The sequence below is a fragment of the Lepidothrix coronata genome, unplaced genomic scaffold, assembly GCF_001604755.1.
Source record: "Lepidothrix coronata isolate B3197 unplaced genomic scaffold, Lepidothrix_coronata-1.0 Scaffold7, whole genome shotgun sequence".
NCBI lineage: Eukaryota > Metazoa > Chordata > Aves > Passeriformes > Pipridae > Lepidothrix > Lepidothrix coronata.
This window is the reverse complement of record NW_016690187.1, coordinates 11041742-11063164: the sequence shown is the minus strand read 5'-3', so window position 1 is coordinate 11063164 and position 21423 is coordinate 11041742. Positions and strand designations below refer to the sequence as shown.

At 39.9% G+C, this 21423-nt stretch overlaps 1 protein-coding gene across 2 annotated transcripts in view; it reads left to right on the top strand.

The window, feature by feature from the left end:
* Positions 1–21423, top strand: part of CERS6 (ceramide synthase 6) — a 110098-nt gene that overhangs the window by 80344 nt on the left and 8331 nt on the right. For both annotated transcript variants that reach the window (XM_017839005.1, XM_017838995.1), the window contains exons 7-8: positions 4525–4653; positions 8522–8628. In XM_017839005.1, coding sequence (XP_017694494.1) covers positions 4525–4653; positions 8522–8628 — 236 coding nt within the window. The remainder of the gene's footprint in view (positions 1–4524; positions 4654–8521; positions 8629–21423) is intronic.

The window sequence follows — 21423 nt, the reverse complement described above, 5'->3', positions numbered from 1 at the left end:
GCCCTGGCAGCTTTGTGCACTGCAGGAATTCAGCCTTTCATGTAGTTGGGTTTCCCTGAAGGGGAGCTGCAGTGGGTCCTCACTGAAAGCACCAGCACTCAGCACTGGCCTAACTCCAGCATTGGTCTTTTACTTGCTGTAGCTCAAGAAAAATGTACTTGCTGTTTTCCATCTCCATTTTATTCTTCTACAATAGTAAATTGATGACTTCAAATGACTTCCAATTGTTTTTCAGACTTTCAAATACCTCTTTATTTAGGTGTTTTAAATTCCACCAGATTATCTTTCACTGGCTGGAGAGGTGTGAGCAAACTAGGCCATTGCACATACCTACTATTGGCATTAAGGCAGTGAACTGAGTAGCTTAACTTTTACAGTTTTATAATGGCATATTGTTTGCTTCATAAATATCTGTTATGTTGTTATAATGATATTCTATCCTTAAAGGTGTTAATTTTCAAAGGCTGCAACCTAGTATGATCTCTGGCCAGCTTCCCATACTCCTGTTTTGTAAAAGACAGGAAAAAAAATTAGATCAGGAAACTTGGTTAGTCTCACAAGAACCTGATGAGTTTTAAAAGCAGTGAGGCTTATTTACATGCTTTCTGGTTACCAGAAGTATTGTTTGCATAAAAATATTTGACAGGTGCATTTAAAGTAATGTGTAAAATTTCTATCGAGTGTTTTAACAGGTTCGTAGAATATCTAGGAGATCTGTGTATTCACATCTTTTAGTTCCAAACATTTGGCAATTTCTAGAGCTTCTTTTTTTATTAAAAAAAAAGTTCACTCATTCCCAAAATAAAATAATCTGTAACTGCTAATTTTCTTGAATATTCCATTTTGATTCTGTAAAGTTTATGCTACATTTTGCTAAATTTATGCTATATTTTGCTAGATCTCTTTCTTCAAACTCAGTAAAAAATGAGACACAGAGCTGATTTCTTTTGGCTCAGTAGAAGCAATTTAGATAGCGTACATTTTACAAACCTTTCCCTTTCCTTGTTGATCTACAATATAAGCCAAAAAGATGATGGTTTGCCCTTCAGTGCCACTAATACTCCATAGCCGCTTGGCAGTTTAGTCAGTGAGTGTGACATGTTAAACAAATGTGGGTGGCAGAAGCCTTGATTCCAGAGGGCTTGTCTACAAGTTAAGAGCTGTGGGGTTTCTCTGCTGTCTGCCCTGTGTTCTTCCAACTGATGGTGTCAGGAATAGGTTTTTTCTCTTATTCTTAGCCACATATTTTCATGACATAGGCACATGACAGCTTTCCGGAGGCTACAAATCTGCTGTAAATAAATCCAACTTTCACAAACGCGCATATCATTTGAACTACATTAAAAAAAAAAAGTAGCCCATTCCTGAAGAGCTGCTCTTCTGCTCTGTATGGGTGAAAGTACTGGAGTAAGCTGGGATCACAAGTACCATTAGTATCTATGTGTTCATGTGCAGTTTTGGTCACAAAAGATATTAAGCTCTTAAGAGAGCATCCAAAGGAGGGCAACGAAGATGGTGAAGGGCCTTGAGGAGAAGCCGTATGAGGAGTGGCTGAGGGCACTTGGTCTGTTCAGCCTGGAGGAGACTGAGAGGACACCTCATTGTAGTCTACAACTTTCTTGTGAGGGGAAGAGGAGACACTGACCTCTGCTCTGTGGTGACCAGTGACAGGACCCGAGGGAATGGCCTGAAGTTGTGTCAAGGGAGGTTTAGGTTGGATTTTAGAAAAAGGTTCTTCATCCAGAGGATGGCTGGGCACTGGAACAGGCTCCCCAGGGAAGTGGTCACAGCAGCAAGCCTGACAGAGTTCAAGAAGCAGTTGGACAACACTCTTGGGCACATGGTTTGACTCTTGGGGGTGGTCCTCTGCAGGGCCAAGGGTTGGGCTCAATGATCCTTGTGGATCCACCCCTTCCAACTCACCATATTCTGTAATTACTCTTATGTGTAACTAAAATCTAAGAGGTAACATCTTCAAAGCATTGTATGAATTAATGACTTTATAATGACTTTAATTAATTAAAGAAATGTCGCAAACAGGAAAGAAAGTACTACAATAATGAAAGTAGTTTTATTTATATCATTGCTACTTTTTTCTAACAGTTTTCAGTAGGTCAATCTGGCATGTCTGTTTCAGAGCTGGCAGAGTCAGATAACTGTCTCTTTTAAGAAACATTATTAGAGAAGGAGTTCCCTGGACAGCATTTCTGTAAGAAGTGCAGAAGACTGCTGCCCAAGAGCATTAAGATTGCTTAGGAATAATCCATATTGTCAGGAATGCCTTGAAAAATACCCAAGAGGGACTAGAAATCTTGTATTTGTAGAACATGGATGTGTCAGCTATGAAAACAGAGGAGATTTTCTACTTGACTTCTTGCCCCGTTTGGACTACCCATGTGCTAACATAATTGCAGTTAGAAGGAAAATTAAGAACAGTGCCATAGTATTTACAGCTAAAGAAGGTAAAGAGCTAGTTTGCAGTATGGCCATAGGGCAATGCTAGTAGCTTACTTCTGATCCCATGGAATAAGGTAGGTGCTTTGCCCTTTTTATTATTGTATGGTGAAATGGTCTCCATGTGTGGGTTTGTAGTTACTGAAATGACTAAGATGCCATACCTTTGCTTTCCCTTAGGACACTCAGAAAGGGAAACAGCCTTTAATTCACTTTTTCTTCAGTCTGCTTGAAGAAAATAGTTTCAAAGCAATACCTTGATATGACTGCTGAATGTATTTAATTGTGCTCCATAGTGCTGGGGGTCAAATAATCCGGCTGAGAAATGTTGGGAGTATACTAAACTAGGATATGGTTCCCTCTTTTAGTCTTCTTTTTATTTCTTTTCTCCCTTTCCCCTGCCTTCCATGCCCTCCTGGCCTCCCTCAGCTTTGTGTTGGAGTTACTGGGAGTGCCCACTGATGGGTATGAAATAGGATCTTGTAGCATCTCACAGCATTAAACATAAAGCGATAGAGGCTGGGAGCAGTCCTGTCCCTCTTCAGTCGGTGACACTGCTCAAGCTGCACGTTTGTTCACTCCAGGTGAACATTGCAGTGAAAACAAGTGCTGGTACTAAAAGGCAGTGGCACTGCATGTCCTTAAAAACAGTGGTGTCTGCTACATGCCTGCTGCATTCCCAAAGAGAGAGGCGTGGGGACATGGTGCAGTTACTCTTCCTGGTATTGAAGAGACAGAGCAATCGGGAGCTGCTGCTTTTCCAGAGTTGACTCTGTGTTAGTGGGAGCTCACAACACTTTCTGTAAGACCCTGCCCAACACATGTATCTTCAGTCCCTTTGCAAACCAGGTGTTGCCTCTCTAAAGTTTCAGTTTCTCTGCTGTGGGCCCTGTAGCTGAAGAGTATCACAGCTCAGCAGGACTGGCCCACGAAAGCTATCAGAAAGACAAATCCACCTCCCAAGATGCTGAGCAGGCAGGCTGCCTGGAGGAGCTGCTCCTTTTGACTGCCTGGATCTCTCTCCCTTCAGACAGCTCTGTATGAGAGCTACTAGATCTGCCAGGAGCGTGGTACTAACATTGCACCTGGCGCATGGAGAAACTCCCCAGTTAAATGTTGTCTGTGATCTTTCCTTAAGGGTTTTGATATCACTTTCTCAAAGCCATGCAGGTAGTTCAGCAAATGCCAGCAAGACTTCTTTTTGACTGACTTAGTGCCTTGCAGAGAAGAGTCGCATCTCTGCAGGTCCTATTCTCTCATTAATCAGTCTGGAAGTCTAGTCCAGGCAGGTAGATCATTGCCTCTGCTTTGTCTGCCCCTTGGCATGTATCTGGGAATGTGATGTTACAGAAGCTTCACTGCTCCCTGATTTTTCAATAGTAATAGTTACTTTCTGGCCAAATAACTGAGAGTTACTGACCTAACTGGAGACCAGTTAGCCTGCATCGTTTGGGAGGCAGTGGATTAGAACTGAGCAGGAGGGGCTGCACCAACTCATTTGAAGACTTTTCTGACCCTGTTACAGTGTGAAGACAAAGCACCTTCATTAAAAACAAATAAAAACCTGGATCTGGAATTCTTGGCTCAGTGAAAGCTCTCAGTTGTGCTTGGCAGGTGCCTGTTGTCCTAGTGCAGTGGAAATGTATTTCTTGTTTCTTTGTAGCTGTTTTATCTCTTGTGAATAGTGCATTATTTTGCACTTGGTTATGCATATTTTTATATGCATACGTTACTCAATGCATAAAATATATGGTGTAATTTGATTTGTATGTACATATGTCTTTTCAAAGTAACTTCAGTCACAAATGTTTATTAGGTTAAATTACTATAAACTGAGAAGTGTAGATATTGCCTAGTTTTCAATAATATTTTGCATTTTGTTAATACAATGATTATTTTATTCAGTCTAAATGAAATACATAGCACTTATGTAGTAGGATCTTTATATAACTTAACCATAATGCTGGGTGTAAGAAACATCCATCCATTTTTGTATATGAGTACTGAATATAACTGTTTGCTTCATTGTTTTTTGGTTTTTGTTTCTTTTCTTTACTTTTGCTGCTCTAGGATTTTGGCATCATGTGTACACATCACATTTTAGCAGTCACCCTGATTTCCTTCTCATATATAACCAATCTGACACGAGTGGGAACTTTGATCTTTTGTCTCCATGATGCGTCTGATATTGTTCTAGAGGTGAGATAATACCTATGTCATCCTGTCAGTAGGTAGAATCTTTTTGCTATGCAAAACAAGTATTTCCTAAGCCAGGGGTCCAGTTCAAGATCGTAATGGTGATTAATATAGTGTATTTGCTTAAATGTATTACCCTTGTAGCAATGCATGTTTCTGACTTAAGGCTGATTTATCCCTTGATAAGTTGCTTGTCCAGAGAAGAGAGTGGTAATGCATTGTATGCCAGGGAGGATTACACACAGATTTTAATTACAACATGGTAAAATCAAAAGCTCAAAGTTGCAAAATCTGGAAAGTGGTAACAGTGGGATAGAAGCTCCTGGTTCTTGACCACTCTGACATGGGGTGAGGAGCAATAACCCTGTCTGCAAAAGAATCAAGGTGTCACAGTGTGTTTCTGCTGTGCTTTGCTGGACAGAGTGTGTTGGACAATTTGGTGGCTATTTGGGCATGGGCAGTGAGCTGACCTCCGATTTTCCAGGTTCTCGTGCCTCTGGATCCCAATGCCACAATTAAGCATTTGGATTTGAAGAAAAAGGGATGATTGAAATTCTTTTAAGTCAAAATGGTCTGTAACTTCCATAGCGGTAATTTAGAGATGATGTCATCTTTACCTGCATCAGTTATTAAACAGCTCTGGGTGATGCTGGGGTTGGGTTATCTGTGAACTCTGCGTCAGGATCAAACCAAAGTTAATAACTGTTTTGTCTGAAATTATTTTTTATTAAAGTATCTGCAAGGATCCTATTATGTGAGAATATAGTCTCACTGTGTGAGTCACCTATTGCAAAATCAAAATCCTGCCATTCTGATTCAGTAGTAAATCCCAGCTGTAAATCTGGTTTTATTTTTTAATCTTCTTTTAATCTAGAAGGCACATGACTGCCTGAGATAGAAAGCAAAAGAGAATGTGGATTTCTCCTGATAGAAATAATTGCATCTTTACAAGTTTATTTTTCTGTTTTAGCAATGTGTGTAGCTAGCTGTGGCTTCACCTAAACTTTCTTCATTCCTCTTTTCTCACCACCAGAAGGACTTACTTGAAGATGTTCATTCCAGATCAGACCAGTGTCTGTGGAATATAAAAACAGTGGAGAGCAGCTAGAATAGGGTAGCTAAAACCTTACCTTGAATACAGTGAGATACATATTTTTGCTCAATTGCTTTGTTTATTCACTGACAAAGAGGAATTGCTGTTATTCTCATATGATTTGCAAACATTCATCAAATATCCTTCCTCATGAGGCACATACTTCAGTGGTCTTTCTGGTCAATTCTTTCAGTCTGTTATGACTGGAAGTTCTGCTAGGGCAGTGGGGCACAGCCCTGGTGCCATATGAGAGGAGATGGACTCTTACACACTGCTGATGGTACTGAGAGGAAAGTCAGTGCAGAGGAAAAAAAAAGATCAAACTGCAAAAGAAGTTGGTTAAATATCCTTCCATGATAGGTCAGTTGTATACCTGACCTGTTCTACCTATTACATATTTGTAAAAATGAAAAGCTATTTCTGGAGGCCACTAGGCTCTTTCCACCTACCATTTCATAATGACACATGTGCAGTGGAAAGCTGGAATGCAACATTTTTGCTATTCTCATTGCAGAAAGTAATGTGAATTGGTGGGAATCCTGGAGGTGAGGTTTTTTCCCACAGGTGTTAAGGCATTTGTAAGTATGGAAGAATCATAGTAGGATTTTCAGGAATTATAGCTGGTTTTTTAGGTCTGAGTGAAAGTTATCTTGGATATTCAAAGCATTCTAGCCATGGCAGGTCATATCAAACATAATTTGCTTGCCTAGGAAGCCATTACATTAGCATAAACTAAAATCTAGGCCTCTGAGGAGCAACTTTCAGAATCCCAGCTAGTTGTTTATGGGGTCTTGGGTATATTTGCACTGCAGTACAGCTTGTGGGTTGAAACCTCTGTGCCCTAACATGTTGAAGCACTTAAAATTCCACCTATTTGGGGACCTTGAGACTTCTTAACTTCTATTAATGGACACTGTGGCAGTTTAATGCTAGTCTATGCATGTGAGAAGTTGCCCGTGTGTGTAGTCACAGTTCAACCTGATTCCTTTCTGTCAGGTCCTAACTATCTGCTGACATACTTTTATAAAAGAGCAGGGAATGGAAACTTCAGACTAAGGCAAAAGCTGTGCTGTAAAACACATGGATTTAAACAGACAGACTAGCAAGAGTATATGGAAGAGCTGTGTTACTTAATTGTAGTTACGGTTTTTAAGCTCTGAAAATTGTGTTGTATTGTCTTAGGTGGCAAAATTTCATCCAACAACAACATATTCTTTCCCTTTTTTTTTCCTGTAATCTTTTTTAATCTATAATTTATAGATTTGTTACTTGAGAACTGATGTTTTTGAGAACTACAAGTTGCTATAGCAATATCAGCTCCATGCACTATGAAAACAGTTTTTTACACTGCTGCCATGGAAATACATGCAGAATTCCTATGTGAACTTCGAATCATCCGAAAGTCAAGGAAGTTAGTAATGCTTCTGTTTTACATGCTGGCACCAAAATGTTCTCTTTTCCTTAAACCAGTCTGTGAGTAAAAAACTGCTAGGAAACTAGCACCAGGGCTGATTCAGAAGGGTTATGTTTTCTTTGGAGCACTGGTAGCTTTCCTCATGTTTTTTGAGCTTCTTAACTTGGTTTCTGTTAGTGAGGAATATTCTTTATATTCAAGTTTTTAGTGGAAAGATTGCAGAAATTGGGTAACATCCAAAAGTGCAGTTTGGTTTTGGTATCCAGATTGTTTGATTATCTAGTTTGAATTCTGCAATCAGAATAGTATTCTCTATGCATAGTTGTGGTAATTTTGTTCCCTCTTAGTCCTCTGGAAAGTCTACACAAGTATCTTCTCAATATGGGAGCTGAATACGGGTCCCCTCAGAGAGGGCTTTGAAAGGGTTCCCACTGACTTCAGTGGACACAAAATCAGACTCTTCATGTACTTCATTGTGCAGTGACTCTATGGATACATTTAACAGAAAGTATGAAGAAAGACTGTCCCTGCCTTGAAAGAGATATTATTTAAAAATAATTAACTGCTTACGCACATGAATACTGTGGAAGCAGCAGAGACGTCTTAAAACAAGCTTGCTTGTACGTACCATTTTCTTCAGGGAGAAGAGGCTAAAGAAACTTCAGGGAAGATTTGTGTTTTTAGTGAGGAATAATTAGTTCTTCACTGGGGAAGACTCAGAAGCCTGCATTAAGATAAATGAGATAAGCATATAAAAATAGGCATAAGGCAACAAGTTGGAAAGGAAAAGTTGGAAAGAGAGGGGAGGAGAGCGTTTGAAAAAGACTTGAAGAGGAGTGGTATAATCTTTGAGGTGGGAACTGTTCTGTATAGGCCAGAAAGGAAGAAGAGATGCTTTAGGAGAAAGTAGGGTATGGGGTGTAGAAGAGGAATTGAGACCGCTGGAATGTCAGAGAGCATGGGGCAGATGGTAGGTAGATGGACTTTGAAAATGCAGGTAGAGCATACTGGTAAGGTGAGAGACAGGTAGGTAAAGAGGCTGGGGACAAGGATAGCAAAACGCAGTGGGGTTTAATAAAAGGTTTAGAAGAGTTTTGTGAATCTGAAATTGTAGGATCTCAAAAAGGAAATTGAATGGGGGATAAAGAAATTAGATACTTATTCTGGTTTTATGCAGTCTGGTTTGTTTTTTCTTCAAAGACATTTTCCAACTGCTTAGTAGAGAGGAGTTGCAAGATCACTATGAGGTGGCACAATGAAAATGTTAGTGATTTCATAGAAATTTGATTTCTTCTCTTACAGCTTATACACGAGAAAACTCAGTTGTCCTCACAGAAGTAAAAAGACATTTCTTTCTTTTTCAGGCTGCCAAAATGGCAAATTACTGCAAGTGTCAAAAGCTGAGTGACCTTCTGTTCCTTACATTTGCCGTTGTCTTCATTGTCAGTAGGCTTGGCATATATCCCTTATGGTGAGTAAGCACATCATTGTCCTCAAATGCTAAGCATCAAACAAGCTTGGCAATAACTATGCTGTAATTGAACATGATTCATTGACATTACTCTGTTTTCCAAAGCACCAAAAAGAGTTTCAGACATAACCAGGTGCTCAAATAGCCTACTTGCTAGAATGCCATTGTGTTTACTGTGTGCTGGACAAGAAACATACAGGGCTTCTGCTGATTTTAAGGTAGAAGTGAGTTGGAGACAACATAGCTTCAGGTTAGCGGTTGGTTGGCTGTCTTGACAAGAAGTTAGAGGAAAATTAAAATATTAGTCACCAAAAACACTGACCAAAGGCTAAGCTTGAAACTGGGATATTCTCAATAGCTTTCAGTGCACACTTTATGAATGTGTTCAGCTTAAAGAAAATTACAATGAGATAAGCAAAGTCTAGCCTGCTGAAATTGGTGTAAGGATGTTATTGCAATGCAGATTGCAATACTGCAGGCTACTCCTTTTCCACCCTTCCTTTGAATTAGGGTTCCTGGGACAGCTGTGTAATACATATATCTGTAAGGTAGTTATACAGGTGTTACTGTAATCTCACCTCTTCCCAGACAAAGATAGCTGCTTGCATGTGCACATACTCTCTCTTCTAGGTACACACACAAGCATGCACACAAATGGAACACAGATGTTTGATGCTTTAGCTAGAGTTTTTAGCATCCAAAAGGCAGCTGGCTAATGAGGAAATACACTGATGTACTTCACTGTAGAAACTCATTCAAGTTTCTCTGTAAACCTGTGCACTATATATGAGGAGGGCTGAGAGAAGGCATTGGCATTGCTCTTTTCTCTTCTGGATCCTTCCTTTCTCTTGTATGAACAGAACTAACACAAATCTCAGTATTCCTTTGTATCTTATGAAAGTAAGAGGTGTCTGTCATTGCATCAGAAAATAACAGTGATGATTTTGTTCTTGAGAAGCACCGCAGACGCCAGAAATTTTACTCTTTGCAGAGTATGTTTAGAGAGATTACCACCAAGCCCCTTGCTCAAGCATGCAGAGGATTTATGGATGCCACTTATTCACTGTGAGAGTGGCTGAGGACTGGCACAAGTTGACCAGAGAGATGGTGGAGTCTCCGTTTTTGGAAATGCTCCAAGGCCATGGTCCTGGACAGCCTACTACAGGTGACCCTGGTTGGGGTCACCAGGGATGGTTGGACAGGATGATGTCTAGAGGTCCCTTCCAAACTCAGCAATTCTGTGATTCTGTGAGCTGTCTTATGTGTTTAGCTGTGATTCTAGCATTTAAACCTCACTCTGTATTATTTGAAATGGCAAAGAAAGAACTAATGATTTGAAATTTTTTGTTATTCAAACACAAAATTTACCAAATCACTGCTATGTGCTTGCTTTGATGAATAATCAACAAAGAGCAGATTAATCTTTTCCAGAATGATTTTGAAAGAGGTCATTAGAGTCTTCACACATTTAACTAGAAGGAGTTGCCCAGTATTTTTTTCTTTTGAGACATCTGCAAATCAGCAAGGTCCAGATTTTCCATCCTTTACATTCTTACTATGGTAGTAAAATTTTGCAAAATCCACACTTTCAACCTGTAGTGTTTTAAATAACACTGTTTATAACTGGAACTGCAGCTCAAAAACTGGAGGTTTATGCTGTCTGGAGTGATTTCTGTGAAGTATTGCAGCCAAGTGTCACACTGTGCAGGAAACCATTGCTAGGACTATGCAAATGATAAATTAAACATTGACATGTCTAGTGGGAATCAGGCATCACAGAACTGAAGTCTGTCTCTAATACACACTTCAAGCTGTCTGACTGGCAGAGTCCCAGAAGAGATTACCAGCACAGCAATAAGTTATCTAGCAAGTGTCAAAACTTGAGCGCTGCTTTACAGCTGTGGCATTTTGTGCTGGTGTTCAGGATGTGCCCATCCATTCCTGTATATGTTACTGAAGCAGCACTTCCATGCCACCTTAAATTGAACCTTGTCTGAATCCTCCTCTGTAGAAGTTGGCCCAGTGTGCTGAAAGCAGGGTAAAAAGAAACAAGTAGGTCTGGGGAAGAGGAAAAGAGAAGAGGGCTTCTGTTATTGATGTTGGCTTCCTTGGTACTGAATGTTGGGCTAAGGAGGGCAGTAAGTTACAGTCGTGGGTGAGGTTTGCCACTGGAGTGGAAAAGATCAGCATCGATTCTTGAAGGCAGTGAAGGCAGAGGGATTGTTTATTTAAGAGGAATGCAGCAGCTGACAGTGCCACAGTGTCACAGTGTCAGAGGGTGAAGTAGTTACACTGGTGATCCTCTGTCTTTCCTCTCCCTTGTCCTAGTTTAACTCCAGCTGCTACAAAGCCCAGTGCAGCTGCTCACTTACTTTCCCCGGTGGGGTGGGGAAGAGAATCAGGAGGGTAAAAGTGAGAGAACTCATGAACTGAGATAAAAACAGTTCAACAAGTAAAGCAAAAGTGGTGCACACAAGCAAAGCCAAACATAGCATTCATCCACCACTTCCCCTGGGCAGGCAGGTGTTCGGCCATCTCCAGGACAGCAGGGCTCCATGGGTAGTTGTGACTTTAGAATGCAAACACCGTCACTCCAAACATGCCCTCCTTCCTCCCCCAGTTTTATATGCTGAACATGACACCATATGGTGTGGGATATCCCTGTTGGGTGCAGCTGTCCCAGCTGCGTCCCCTCCCAAGTCCTTGTGCACCCCCAGCCTCCTCACTGGTGGGGCAATGTGAGGAGCAGAAAAGGCCTTGACTCTGTGTAAGCCCTGCTCAGCAATAACGAAAACATCCTGGAATTATCAACCCTGTTTTCAGCACAAATCAAGAACATAGCACTGTACTAGCTACCGTGAAGAAAACTAAGTCTATCCCAGCCCAATCCAGCACTTCCCTTAATCAATGAAAAATACATTTATTTATTTGAAAATGCTCATGGTTCAATGTGGTTGATCTTTGATTTTTAAGACCGTTTTATTTCCAAACTAAGGCCTCCATGTATGTATTCCTAATGGTTACCCCTACATACACCCAGAGGCAGTTTCATAGTTCTCAGCTGTACTGTAGGCGATGTATGTGGGAGTCAGCAAGGATGAAGCATAGGATTTATGAGCTTGTCTCTCCCAAATCCTTTTTCTCTATGAAGCAGCAATTCTAAATCTTCACGCTCATTAGATTGCATACCAGCAAAGATGAGTCACTGGAGTGGCCAGGAGCAGGCCAGGAAGCATAGTTTTGCTCTCCTTTGCTTAAAATTCAAAATAGCAAAATTCGGTGCCTGATTAGTATTACATAAATACGCAAATTTTTCTATCATGAAAGCTGAGAGGTATAAAATCAGTATGCATGTAACGTAAAAGGAAAACTGTAATTTATAAGAAAACTTCCCCCATGCAGGAAGGTGAACACTCAAGACATGCTTCAAGAGACGTCACTTCCGAATCGCTGGCATGCTGTTGTGCTCCAGCTCTGCACAAGTGCCATTTAATTTTGCATAAAGGTGCTAATAAAGAATTCAGAATGTATCAAATGCTGTTGTTTGAAGGTTGTTTAACAGCAGGGCTAAGACAAAAGAAACTGGTAATTAGGTATATATTTAGCAGTCTTTCTGCAGGCATCTGGAGTTCATTTCAGCAATAATTCAAAAGCCCCAGGATACTTTCTCCCTCCTGCTGCTAAGTGAATGTAGGAGTAAAGCTGCTATTTTCACTGACAAGACATTTTACTTGTGAAATTCTCCCACTTGCACATAATCACTGTTCTAGCAAATTACAACATAAAACAAAACTCTCCGTGAGTCAGGGGGAACATGATGCCTTCTCAGGTGATAGAAGAATGTAGGGAGAATGAAAGCAATCTCAAACAAAAAAAATAATAGAAATTATCTGGACCCTTGACTAGTCTAATCAGGCTAGGCAAAGCAGTTACCTCAAGCCTTTTTTTTATTTAAATAAGCATTGCAATTCCTCTTCCCCAGGCCTCCAATGCTTGGTTTTGCTGTAGCTAGATAGAAAGAGTCTTTTCTCCGTTGACAAAGGAATGGATTGCTTTTTGCTTTATTTTGTTTAGCTTTCAATATCCAGGAAGGGAAACTCCATGGGGTCATTCTATTTATTAATCATTTTTTGAGGTGTGGAGAAGACTAACAGGCATCTTCCATCCCAGAAGATGTAAGTGAAGAAGGTGATGCACTGCATTTTCCAGTCTTCCTTTGCTCAGTGCTAACTCCAGAGTTCTTATTGTGAGAACCATGAAACTCCTCAAGTTTGGGCTGTACAGAAGACTCAAGACTACTCACTTATTTCCCTTATTCTTCTAGAATACATGATTTTTTGGCAGGGCAGTTTGAATAAATCTCCCAATGCTGTGAAGAGTTTGGTATCTGAAACTGGTTTCACGGAGTGACTGTGAAACAGGGTATTTCCATAAGCCTCAGTGGAAGAAAGGTGGTCAGTGTGGAGGGAGATGTAAGCTTACTAAACTGTTCATTGTTTTAAAAGATAGAGTAACTGCAGGTAAAAGTGTAACTTTGGGATTTGAAAGGAGAATGAGAAGGCTCTCAGGAAAGCTAGGCTGATGTTTACCAGATGAAGGCACCAAGCTGGGTAAATTCAGGTTTTTTCAAGTTGCCTGACTAGTACTAGTATGCAGTTTTCCTGAGTTTTTCACTTCTTTTGATTACTTTTATAATGAGTTATATTGTATGAGAGGTAGAACCCAGTGGGTTCCAGGGAAGTGTTGCTGACAAGTACTGCTGTCACAGGGCGAGGAGGCAGCAAACAGCACGGGCATTCATGCGACCTGCGCGGTCTCAGCATGCATGTATTACATGCATGCATTGACAAATGTAAAATAGTGCCTTAACTGTACAAATTTAAATGAAAGCCTGATTTAAGCTGATTATAAAGAACAGATCTTGTGTTCTGCATATGCTGTCTCCCACATTCTCACCTAGGCAAATTTGGTATAATTCAGGTAGTCTGTATGCCTTTCTGTTCTTGATCTCTTCATACATTGTTAATGCCCAGACATTGTATCACATTAAAAACTATGAGGACAGTCAGCCAGCCACTTTGGTTAGTTGGTATGGTCTTGTTTGATGTCAGTAGGTGTGTCTTAACTGATCTTCTGTTTGTGAGTCTGTTTGGAAAATTCTGTGGAAAAAAATGGAAAAATTTCTTGCTATTAAAATTCAAAGCTTTCAGGTGTATGTCTCCTCATCAACTGTAATGTATGGTTGCTAAATGGGATTTTTGTACCAACATATCTTATATAAGCATGGGTCTGCCAGTTCTCAGAAGAACAACTTTATTTCTTGTTATTCTTTCATTTTTAAAACTCTTGAGAGTACACACGGTCTGGCTCATGTGTGATTTCTAATTGCCTTTTCATGGCAATGAGTATCTGCTTGAACCAGACAAGCATGGCATGATTCTTGATGAGTTAAAATTAACTTCTGTTCACCATGGTGAGCTGTAATGAACTCTAGTTACTTATTACCAGACTTTCTTTCATCTCTGCATGACTGGCCAAATAGCTCTTCCTGGGTTTCATCGCTGGTTCAATACTAGTGAGAGATACAGCCATGCTGCTAATGAACATGCCGGGTCTCCAAACAGTACTGTCAGTTTACATCGTTCTCTTTACTGTTCTCTATCCTGGAATCAGCTTCTCTCTGAGCAAAATTGCAGCTTGAGTTACAAACTGGGCAGCGCAGAACCCTCATGAGCAGCAGTTGCTGCAAAGATCTGCTGAACCTTTGTTTTTCTTAGCTCTGTTGTTCTTTAGCTGATATTGACTGGTTTTGTGCAGCTCTTAACATGCAGGGAAGTTGAGTTGTCATCTTTCATACTGGTTTTCTTTCCTGACACATTTTCTCCTGTTTGGCCCTTGGAGCATGTCTATTGTGTGGGAAGACAGCATGTGGACCCCAGCAGAGTCATCCTGAGTCATTCCTCTGAAGATACTGGTAAAACAGAAAGCTCCAACCTACTCTTAAAAGCACCCTACTATGTCAAAGCAATATGTAGGCAGTAGTTAAAGCAAGAGTACTGATCAGTTACTTGGCATGGTAAGAATGTGGGTAGCCAGATGAATCCCAGCTGTCCAGACCTTGTCTGGACTCTGAATGAACACAGTGTTTTGTGATGGTTTTAGCTACTCTTGCTGAATTGAAAACCTTTCTAGCCTGCCTAGTATTGTGTACACAGCCAAACATCTCTAATTGCTCTACAGTAAAATAACTTTTTAACTAAGATAACAAATCTCTTCTGATGCTGTTCTGAGCTCATTTTCCTTAGAATATTGTCTGAACCAGAGCACAATCTTAAGTTGCTTGTGGGGAGCAGTTACTGAAGGAATAAATTATGTTTTTGGTACTTGATTCCTGATGTTATTCATGCTGTCATTGAGTGGATGCTGTAGGACTAACAAAACTAATAAATTTACTCACAACTCTTGTCTTAGCTCTTTAGCAGAACATATAGAAGATTGTCATCCCATGTGCTTTTGACAAAACATTATCTGATGTTGTCCTTTCTAATGCCTGGTTATTTTATGTCCTCTAATTGTTTACTGCATTTGTGAACTCAGGCCTTTGAAGTTGTACAAGATGCAAAGCTGAAGTCTTTGGAGTGCCAGGTTAATACTGACCTAACTATTTACAGCGAAGCTATAAGAAATGGAAAGGTTACAAGTGTCATTCACCATTGTAGGCTTGCAATGTAAATAACAAAAAGTGGCATTTGCTCAGTTTTCATTTTCAAGATTTTCATGTGATCACAATAGGAAGAAATTATTTGAAAAAGGATTTCATCAGACTTCTAAACCTGATTCTTACCCTCATTTTTATTTTCTACAGTCTGTAGTCTGTGGCTATAATAATGCTTTCTGTTGTCAAGGATAGACTATTCAGTCAGTGTTCTCCCTTTCCTCCTTTTATCGTGAAGTATGTCCTTTCTAAAACCTGTGCTCTAATTGAAAACAGGACCAATACCTGTGATGTGGCACCTTTTTTGCCACTTTTTTTTGCTTTGTAGTCAGCTGAAGTTCTCCAAGTCTCCTCTGAAGTTGCATTGCTTACAGGAAGGAGGGGAGAAAGAAAAAGGCTGGCCATTGGAATTTTCAATTTGACTGAGTTTTTATCTAAAAGAGAGGGATGTGAGGAAACTTTGCCCCAAAGTACACCTCTAAGAGTTGCCCATTCTGTGGAGGGAAAAGCTGTGCTGGTACAGTAGTACCACAGTGAGTGACAGTTGAGGTGGATGGAGGTAGTTCAGGCATGGGCAAACATTCTGCCTCTTCTCAACCACTTTTCTTTTCTCTTAGAGTATGTATCTGTAGCACCAGGATGTATCTGTGCTGTTACTGGCACATATTTTGTAGTGCTACAGAGTCAGTATAAAAGCAGAACACTGTGAGCTTCTGATGTATGTGGGATGTAAAAATCATAGCACTACAAAAGCATGGGAGTAAGTTAACTTACCAGCTTGAAATAGCAAATGACTTTTGAACACCGTGTTCCACAGCCATGATGCATTTAGGATCTCATTAGTGTTCAACTAGGAGGAGGTCACTGTGACTAAACACTTTGGGAGAAAACCAGCACCCATGTAAGTAGAGTAACCATGCACATTCTATTGGTTTTATCAGTGTTGCACAATGGCAGAGTTTGACCCATAATATGTGACAGTAGAGATCATTATTAAGAAAATTGGATTAAACTGAAAACTGTTTAAGGCTGATTTCACAGATGTGGAGAAAATTCTTATGGTGCTTTTTGTAGCAAAGTAAAGTTGATTGGATTTTTGGTGGTGGTGTTTTTCCTCTCCATCCACAGCAGGACCATAATACTTGAGTCACTGTTTGAAAGCTGAGTCCTTGGCAGACACTGTGCCACCACACTTCCTTAAGCTGTATGATTTTTATGGATTTAAAAAATTTTATATTACTCTAGGGGCATGTGGGCATGTTCTCAAAACTAGGCCAATGAATCCCAAGTGTGATACCCCTACTATTAATGGTAAATAAGCCACCTAAAAATCACTGGGGGCCAGGCAAAGAACTGAATGCAGATGTTCTGTGATGCTTTGTGGGCTTTTGAACTAGTTCTATTTTGTTCCTGTGTTTACAGAAAGTTTGGGTAATCTTTCCCCCCCGAAATATCTGCCATGGCGTGTCGTTAAACACAACTGCACTTATTTTTAGTCAACAGAAAGAGGCCTGAGGAAGGATTTTTTTCTATTCTGATACTCTGCTTGCAAAGATTGGAACCTATAGTTTACAACAAATGCTTTTCCTACTTGGAGAATAACATGAACTCCAGGCAAATGGATCTTGATATGTGTTCTCTGTTGCTCATATGAAAGTTTTATGCATGCCTGGAGATTTTCAGATTTGGAAGTGTTATTGTTAGCATAATATAGTTTCTTTGGGCCTGTGTGGTATTATCCCAGGCCTTTACATATGCATTTTGCCATAACACATTACTGATACAACCTTTTGCTGAGTATAATTACATTCTACTAGGAAATATAAATTCCCTCCATATCCTGATGTCTGTTAAAAGACTCTCCTGAGGTTTGAACGTGGATTGTGAAGGTGTCTCTGACCTTTTATTCTTAGTTTTTTTCTCTGCACAAGAGTGTAAATACTACTATTCATACCAGTGGCTGCAGAAACAGCTTAATGGGCAGTAACCGCTGATGAGAACAAATTGAGTGAAAAGCACAGCTGAAACCAGTGACAGCTTGATCAGAATGGTCCCTTCTACTGTACATCACACATGAATAATTTCCTGCCTGCTCCATCATTTTAGATAAGTAATTGGAAATCCTATTGATCTGCACAGGGCTTAAAATAACACAGTCTCAAGTGTCAGGCTGTGATTTCTGCAAAGATGTATTGTTCCTAATTAGTATTGGGACAGGAGCCACCCATCTCTACAGCAGCTGAGCTTGTATTTGGCACCATGTCAGGAAATCCTCTAATGTGGGGCTGGTATGGGTGAGCAGAATGCCACGTGATGCTCAGCTCACTGATAAAATTGAAGTGTGGGGGTTTAATGTCGCTCTGAATACTGAGTTACTCAAGAGTTTATATTCTTTCTGTCGCTGCATTTTGCAGAGATCTTTCATCAGCTGTCTAAAAGAAGAGGGTAATAAGCATCACCAACCAAACAATCTGAGGAATCAGCCTGAGATGCTGTTAAAAGATCATCTCTGTCTTCCCAGTCCTTCTTTCCCTGTTTCATTGCTTCTGTGTGGGTGACTGGTTCATTTGACTCTTCTCAGTTCACAGTGGGTCTCTGCTACTCCTCTTGTATTTGCCATGTGCTGCTTAGTAGCTTAAGTCCTTCTCTGGAGGGCTGAAAACATAAGAGGCAGCAGGATCTGAGAAGGGAAACAAGCTTGTTCTCCCACTCAGCAAGGACCAAGAAGCATCTGTTCAGAGCAGAACAGTGATATAGACACAGCAGCTGGCCAAGCTGAAACTCAGAAGATGAAGTACAGCTCTTTATGTACTGAATTTGCTATAATTAAATACTTAGCTGTGCTGCAGCTTGAAGACTCCAGTACATGAAGTGCTACAGACCAAAGTTTCTTCAATTTAATGACTATTTTGTGTATCATTCCATACACTTCTCAGGTAAAAAGTTGTGTAACTCATCTGAAGTCTCTCATGCAGAAATATCTGTGTGTCAGGTCTGTTGTGTAGCATTGCCATTAAAAGTAACTAGGACAGCCTGGGATATGAAGTCCTATTAGATTTCAATCAAAGTCTGAATCCTAGAGATAAATCTTGACTTCTGATGAAATGTAGCTGATGTACTGTGGCTGATCAACATGTGTACATACATGTGCTTTCACACTACACTGCCTCTTCATTTATATGTAAATCGCAGTGATATTTTTTCTTACTTGTCAGTTTTAGAGCATCCTTTAAGGCAGTAGTCCGTTGTGTTTTATAAACAAGCTAATTCTCCCAGCATCTTTATGTGGCCGACAGAATGTACCAGTACCTTGTGCTCATCATTAACAAAAAGTGAACGATGTAAGGAAATTTGAAAATTTCTTGGATCACATAAGTTAATGTAACTAAATCCAGAATTTAGAACTTCTTTGTTCTTTGGTCTTGGTCATTTTTTACTATATATAGTAGAGAACAAATGACTATGTTTTGGGGCAAAAGTAAGTGCAATTGTTTTTGGTTTTTTTAAGGAAAAATTTAAAAAAAGCAGAAACTTTGAAGCATTGCTGGCAGTGGTATTGTTGGGTTACTTTTGCTAAATAGGATCTGAATGTCATTAACACCCACCTAGATGTAATTACCTGTTTTCTGTCATGAATGCCGTATTGAAAGATGTCCCAGTACAGGTGGTTATGGTGCAATATAGAATACTGTTGTTTAATATGCACTAGGTAAAGGAGATAAAGACATTCATTCTGAATTATTTAGACCAGCTAGTATCATATTGTACTATCCTTGGTCATACTTTGAGACTTCAGACTACTGTACTGAGGTGACTACTGTGAGGTGACTTCAGTGTGTTTCACATACAGTATGTTGGTCACTGGACAGTGCTGCAGAAGTTAAGGCAACTTGCAGTAGCACTAATTTCAGCTGCACAGCTTCTGCTCTCATTGGATGTGATAATAGTGCCCATCATTCTGCTATGCTTCATTCTGAAGAGTTTATCAATAATTTCCTTCTTATGTGGAAGAATGTCTATTCTTTCCACATGATCCCCTTCTTTATCTCTTTTTGTTCCTCTCAGGGTCCTTTCAGAAGGAAACACAGCACAATTTTGTCAGTTCTCAGACAAATACAAATAAGCATTTTACTCTTACACCCATCCCTCTCTTTCGTTATCTCTCTTCCTTCATCTCCAGGTTCTCCTTTCATCCTTGGTGCAAGAGCCTGGACTTGGGCCCACTAAGTTGAGGGGAGGGAGTGTAATCTTAATGAGTCAGTGTATGGGTCTGTTGCCGATAGTCTCTCAAGTACTGCTTTGCTGGCTAGATAAAGGGTTAGACAGTAGAAGAAAAACCTATGTTACTGTTGATGTGTTGCTGCTGATTGTTTAGTAGTTGTTGAAAATGTGTTATTTTTATTCTGAGTGTTCAATTAGAGTGGTAATACAGTAAGTACAGGATTACCTCACACAGTGGCTCAGATATTGTGGCAACATTCCTGAAAAAATACCACAGATTTCTGTAAGAGTAGATTGGATCTTAAGGGGTGAATTTATTTTTGTTTGCCTTCATCAGCCATACTACTTAAATCAAAATGCTAAACTGAGAGCTTCCCACAGCCAGGTGCACAACCCTGCTTGGGATGCATTTAATGAGGGAAGAATGCCTTCCATGAGATTGTGTTGTTTTGTCCGGCTATTATTTATTCCAGGGCCTCAGAAAAATTGCTACAGTCCAGAACCTATTTTCAAAAACAGAAGCTAACATTTACTTTCAAATTGCAAAGATCTGAGAAATGCTGACCAAAAGTTTCAGAAAGGTAGAGCACTTGCAGCTTAAAGTAATTTCCCACTATGAGATCAAGTCCAGCTGTTTCAAGTTAGATACCCAAGAACCAAAGTTTCCACCATTCATTATGAAAAGCTGGGATTTAACTACTGGACAGCTTTGAAAAATTTTGGCAAGCATATTTGCAGATTTAAGGGCCTGAATGCTTTTCTGAGTATTTGAACCTAAGATTTATTTGCATATACATCATATAGGCACTTTCTCCTTTGTGTAATCCATTCTCAGGCTGCTTTTTCCAGTACCTGTTATTTGTGTGGTTGGTTAAAATGCTTCCATTGAATATTTTTAGCAGTGGAATTGATGAAAAATGGTCTAACCTTTCTTCCCTCCCCCCTTTCCTCAGTCTCTACAAGTAGAATTTCTCTGTGTATTCCACCTAATAAACTTACGGGATTTTTTCCCCATTTCAGATTTTTAATATGAAATAATTGATTTATACTGAGAGTGTATTTGCTTGACTACATTTTTTCTGTCATTTTCTGTTTTTTTCACTCAGCTTCTGCTCAGCCCTAGGTGCTTAGATATAGCCTTAGCTCTATCTGCACATCTAGCAGATCACTGACCCCTCTTAACATTGCTGAGCAATTAGTGAGGTCCTTTATGCAGCTTTAATGGAGAATTCCAATCCTGTCCTTAGTTTGCCAGACATGAGCAGGTTAGAAAGAGGTCTGCTTTTTCAATGAAGGCTTATTTCCCATATCTAATACACACTAGATGACTCATTTGCACATGAAACTGCTTTGGATACCAGAAGCACTCTTTTTGGCCTTGCTTTCTTCCTGACTTCTGCAAGACCGGACCATCTGCATCTCTAATGCTGCTTTTTTGGCTTGACCTCTGTGGAAGTCCCCAGAGATGAATTTGGTCCAGTGAATGAAAATATAAACAGAAACCTGTAGAAACTGCATCTACAATTCTGGAGCTATAAATTTTAGACATAAGGACAGCTGGGTGTAAACAATGGTAACTTTATGTACAGGAGTTGTTGATTTCAAGTTTGAATTTGATATAATGGTTAGAACTGCAATAAGTGCTGGTGAAGTAAAACATTGCTGACTAGAGTTCTGTTTTGATATGAGTGAGAGCGTCTCCTTGAGCAGGAAAGTGCGGTATTGCTATGCCATGTAGGGCTACTATTGCCAGAACAAATTAGACAAAGCTGAGACTGAAAAGTTCTGTCTGACAGAAGCAATAATGTGATGGGATCTTTACAAACTGGAAAACAGTTTCTTTTTCTAATGTTCTCTCC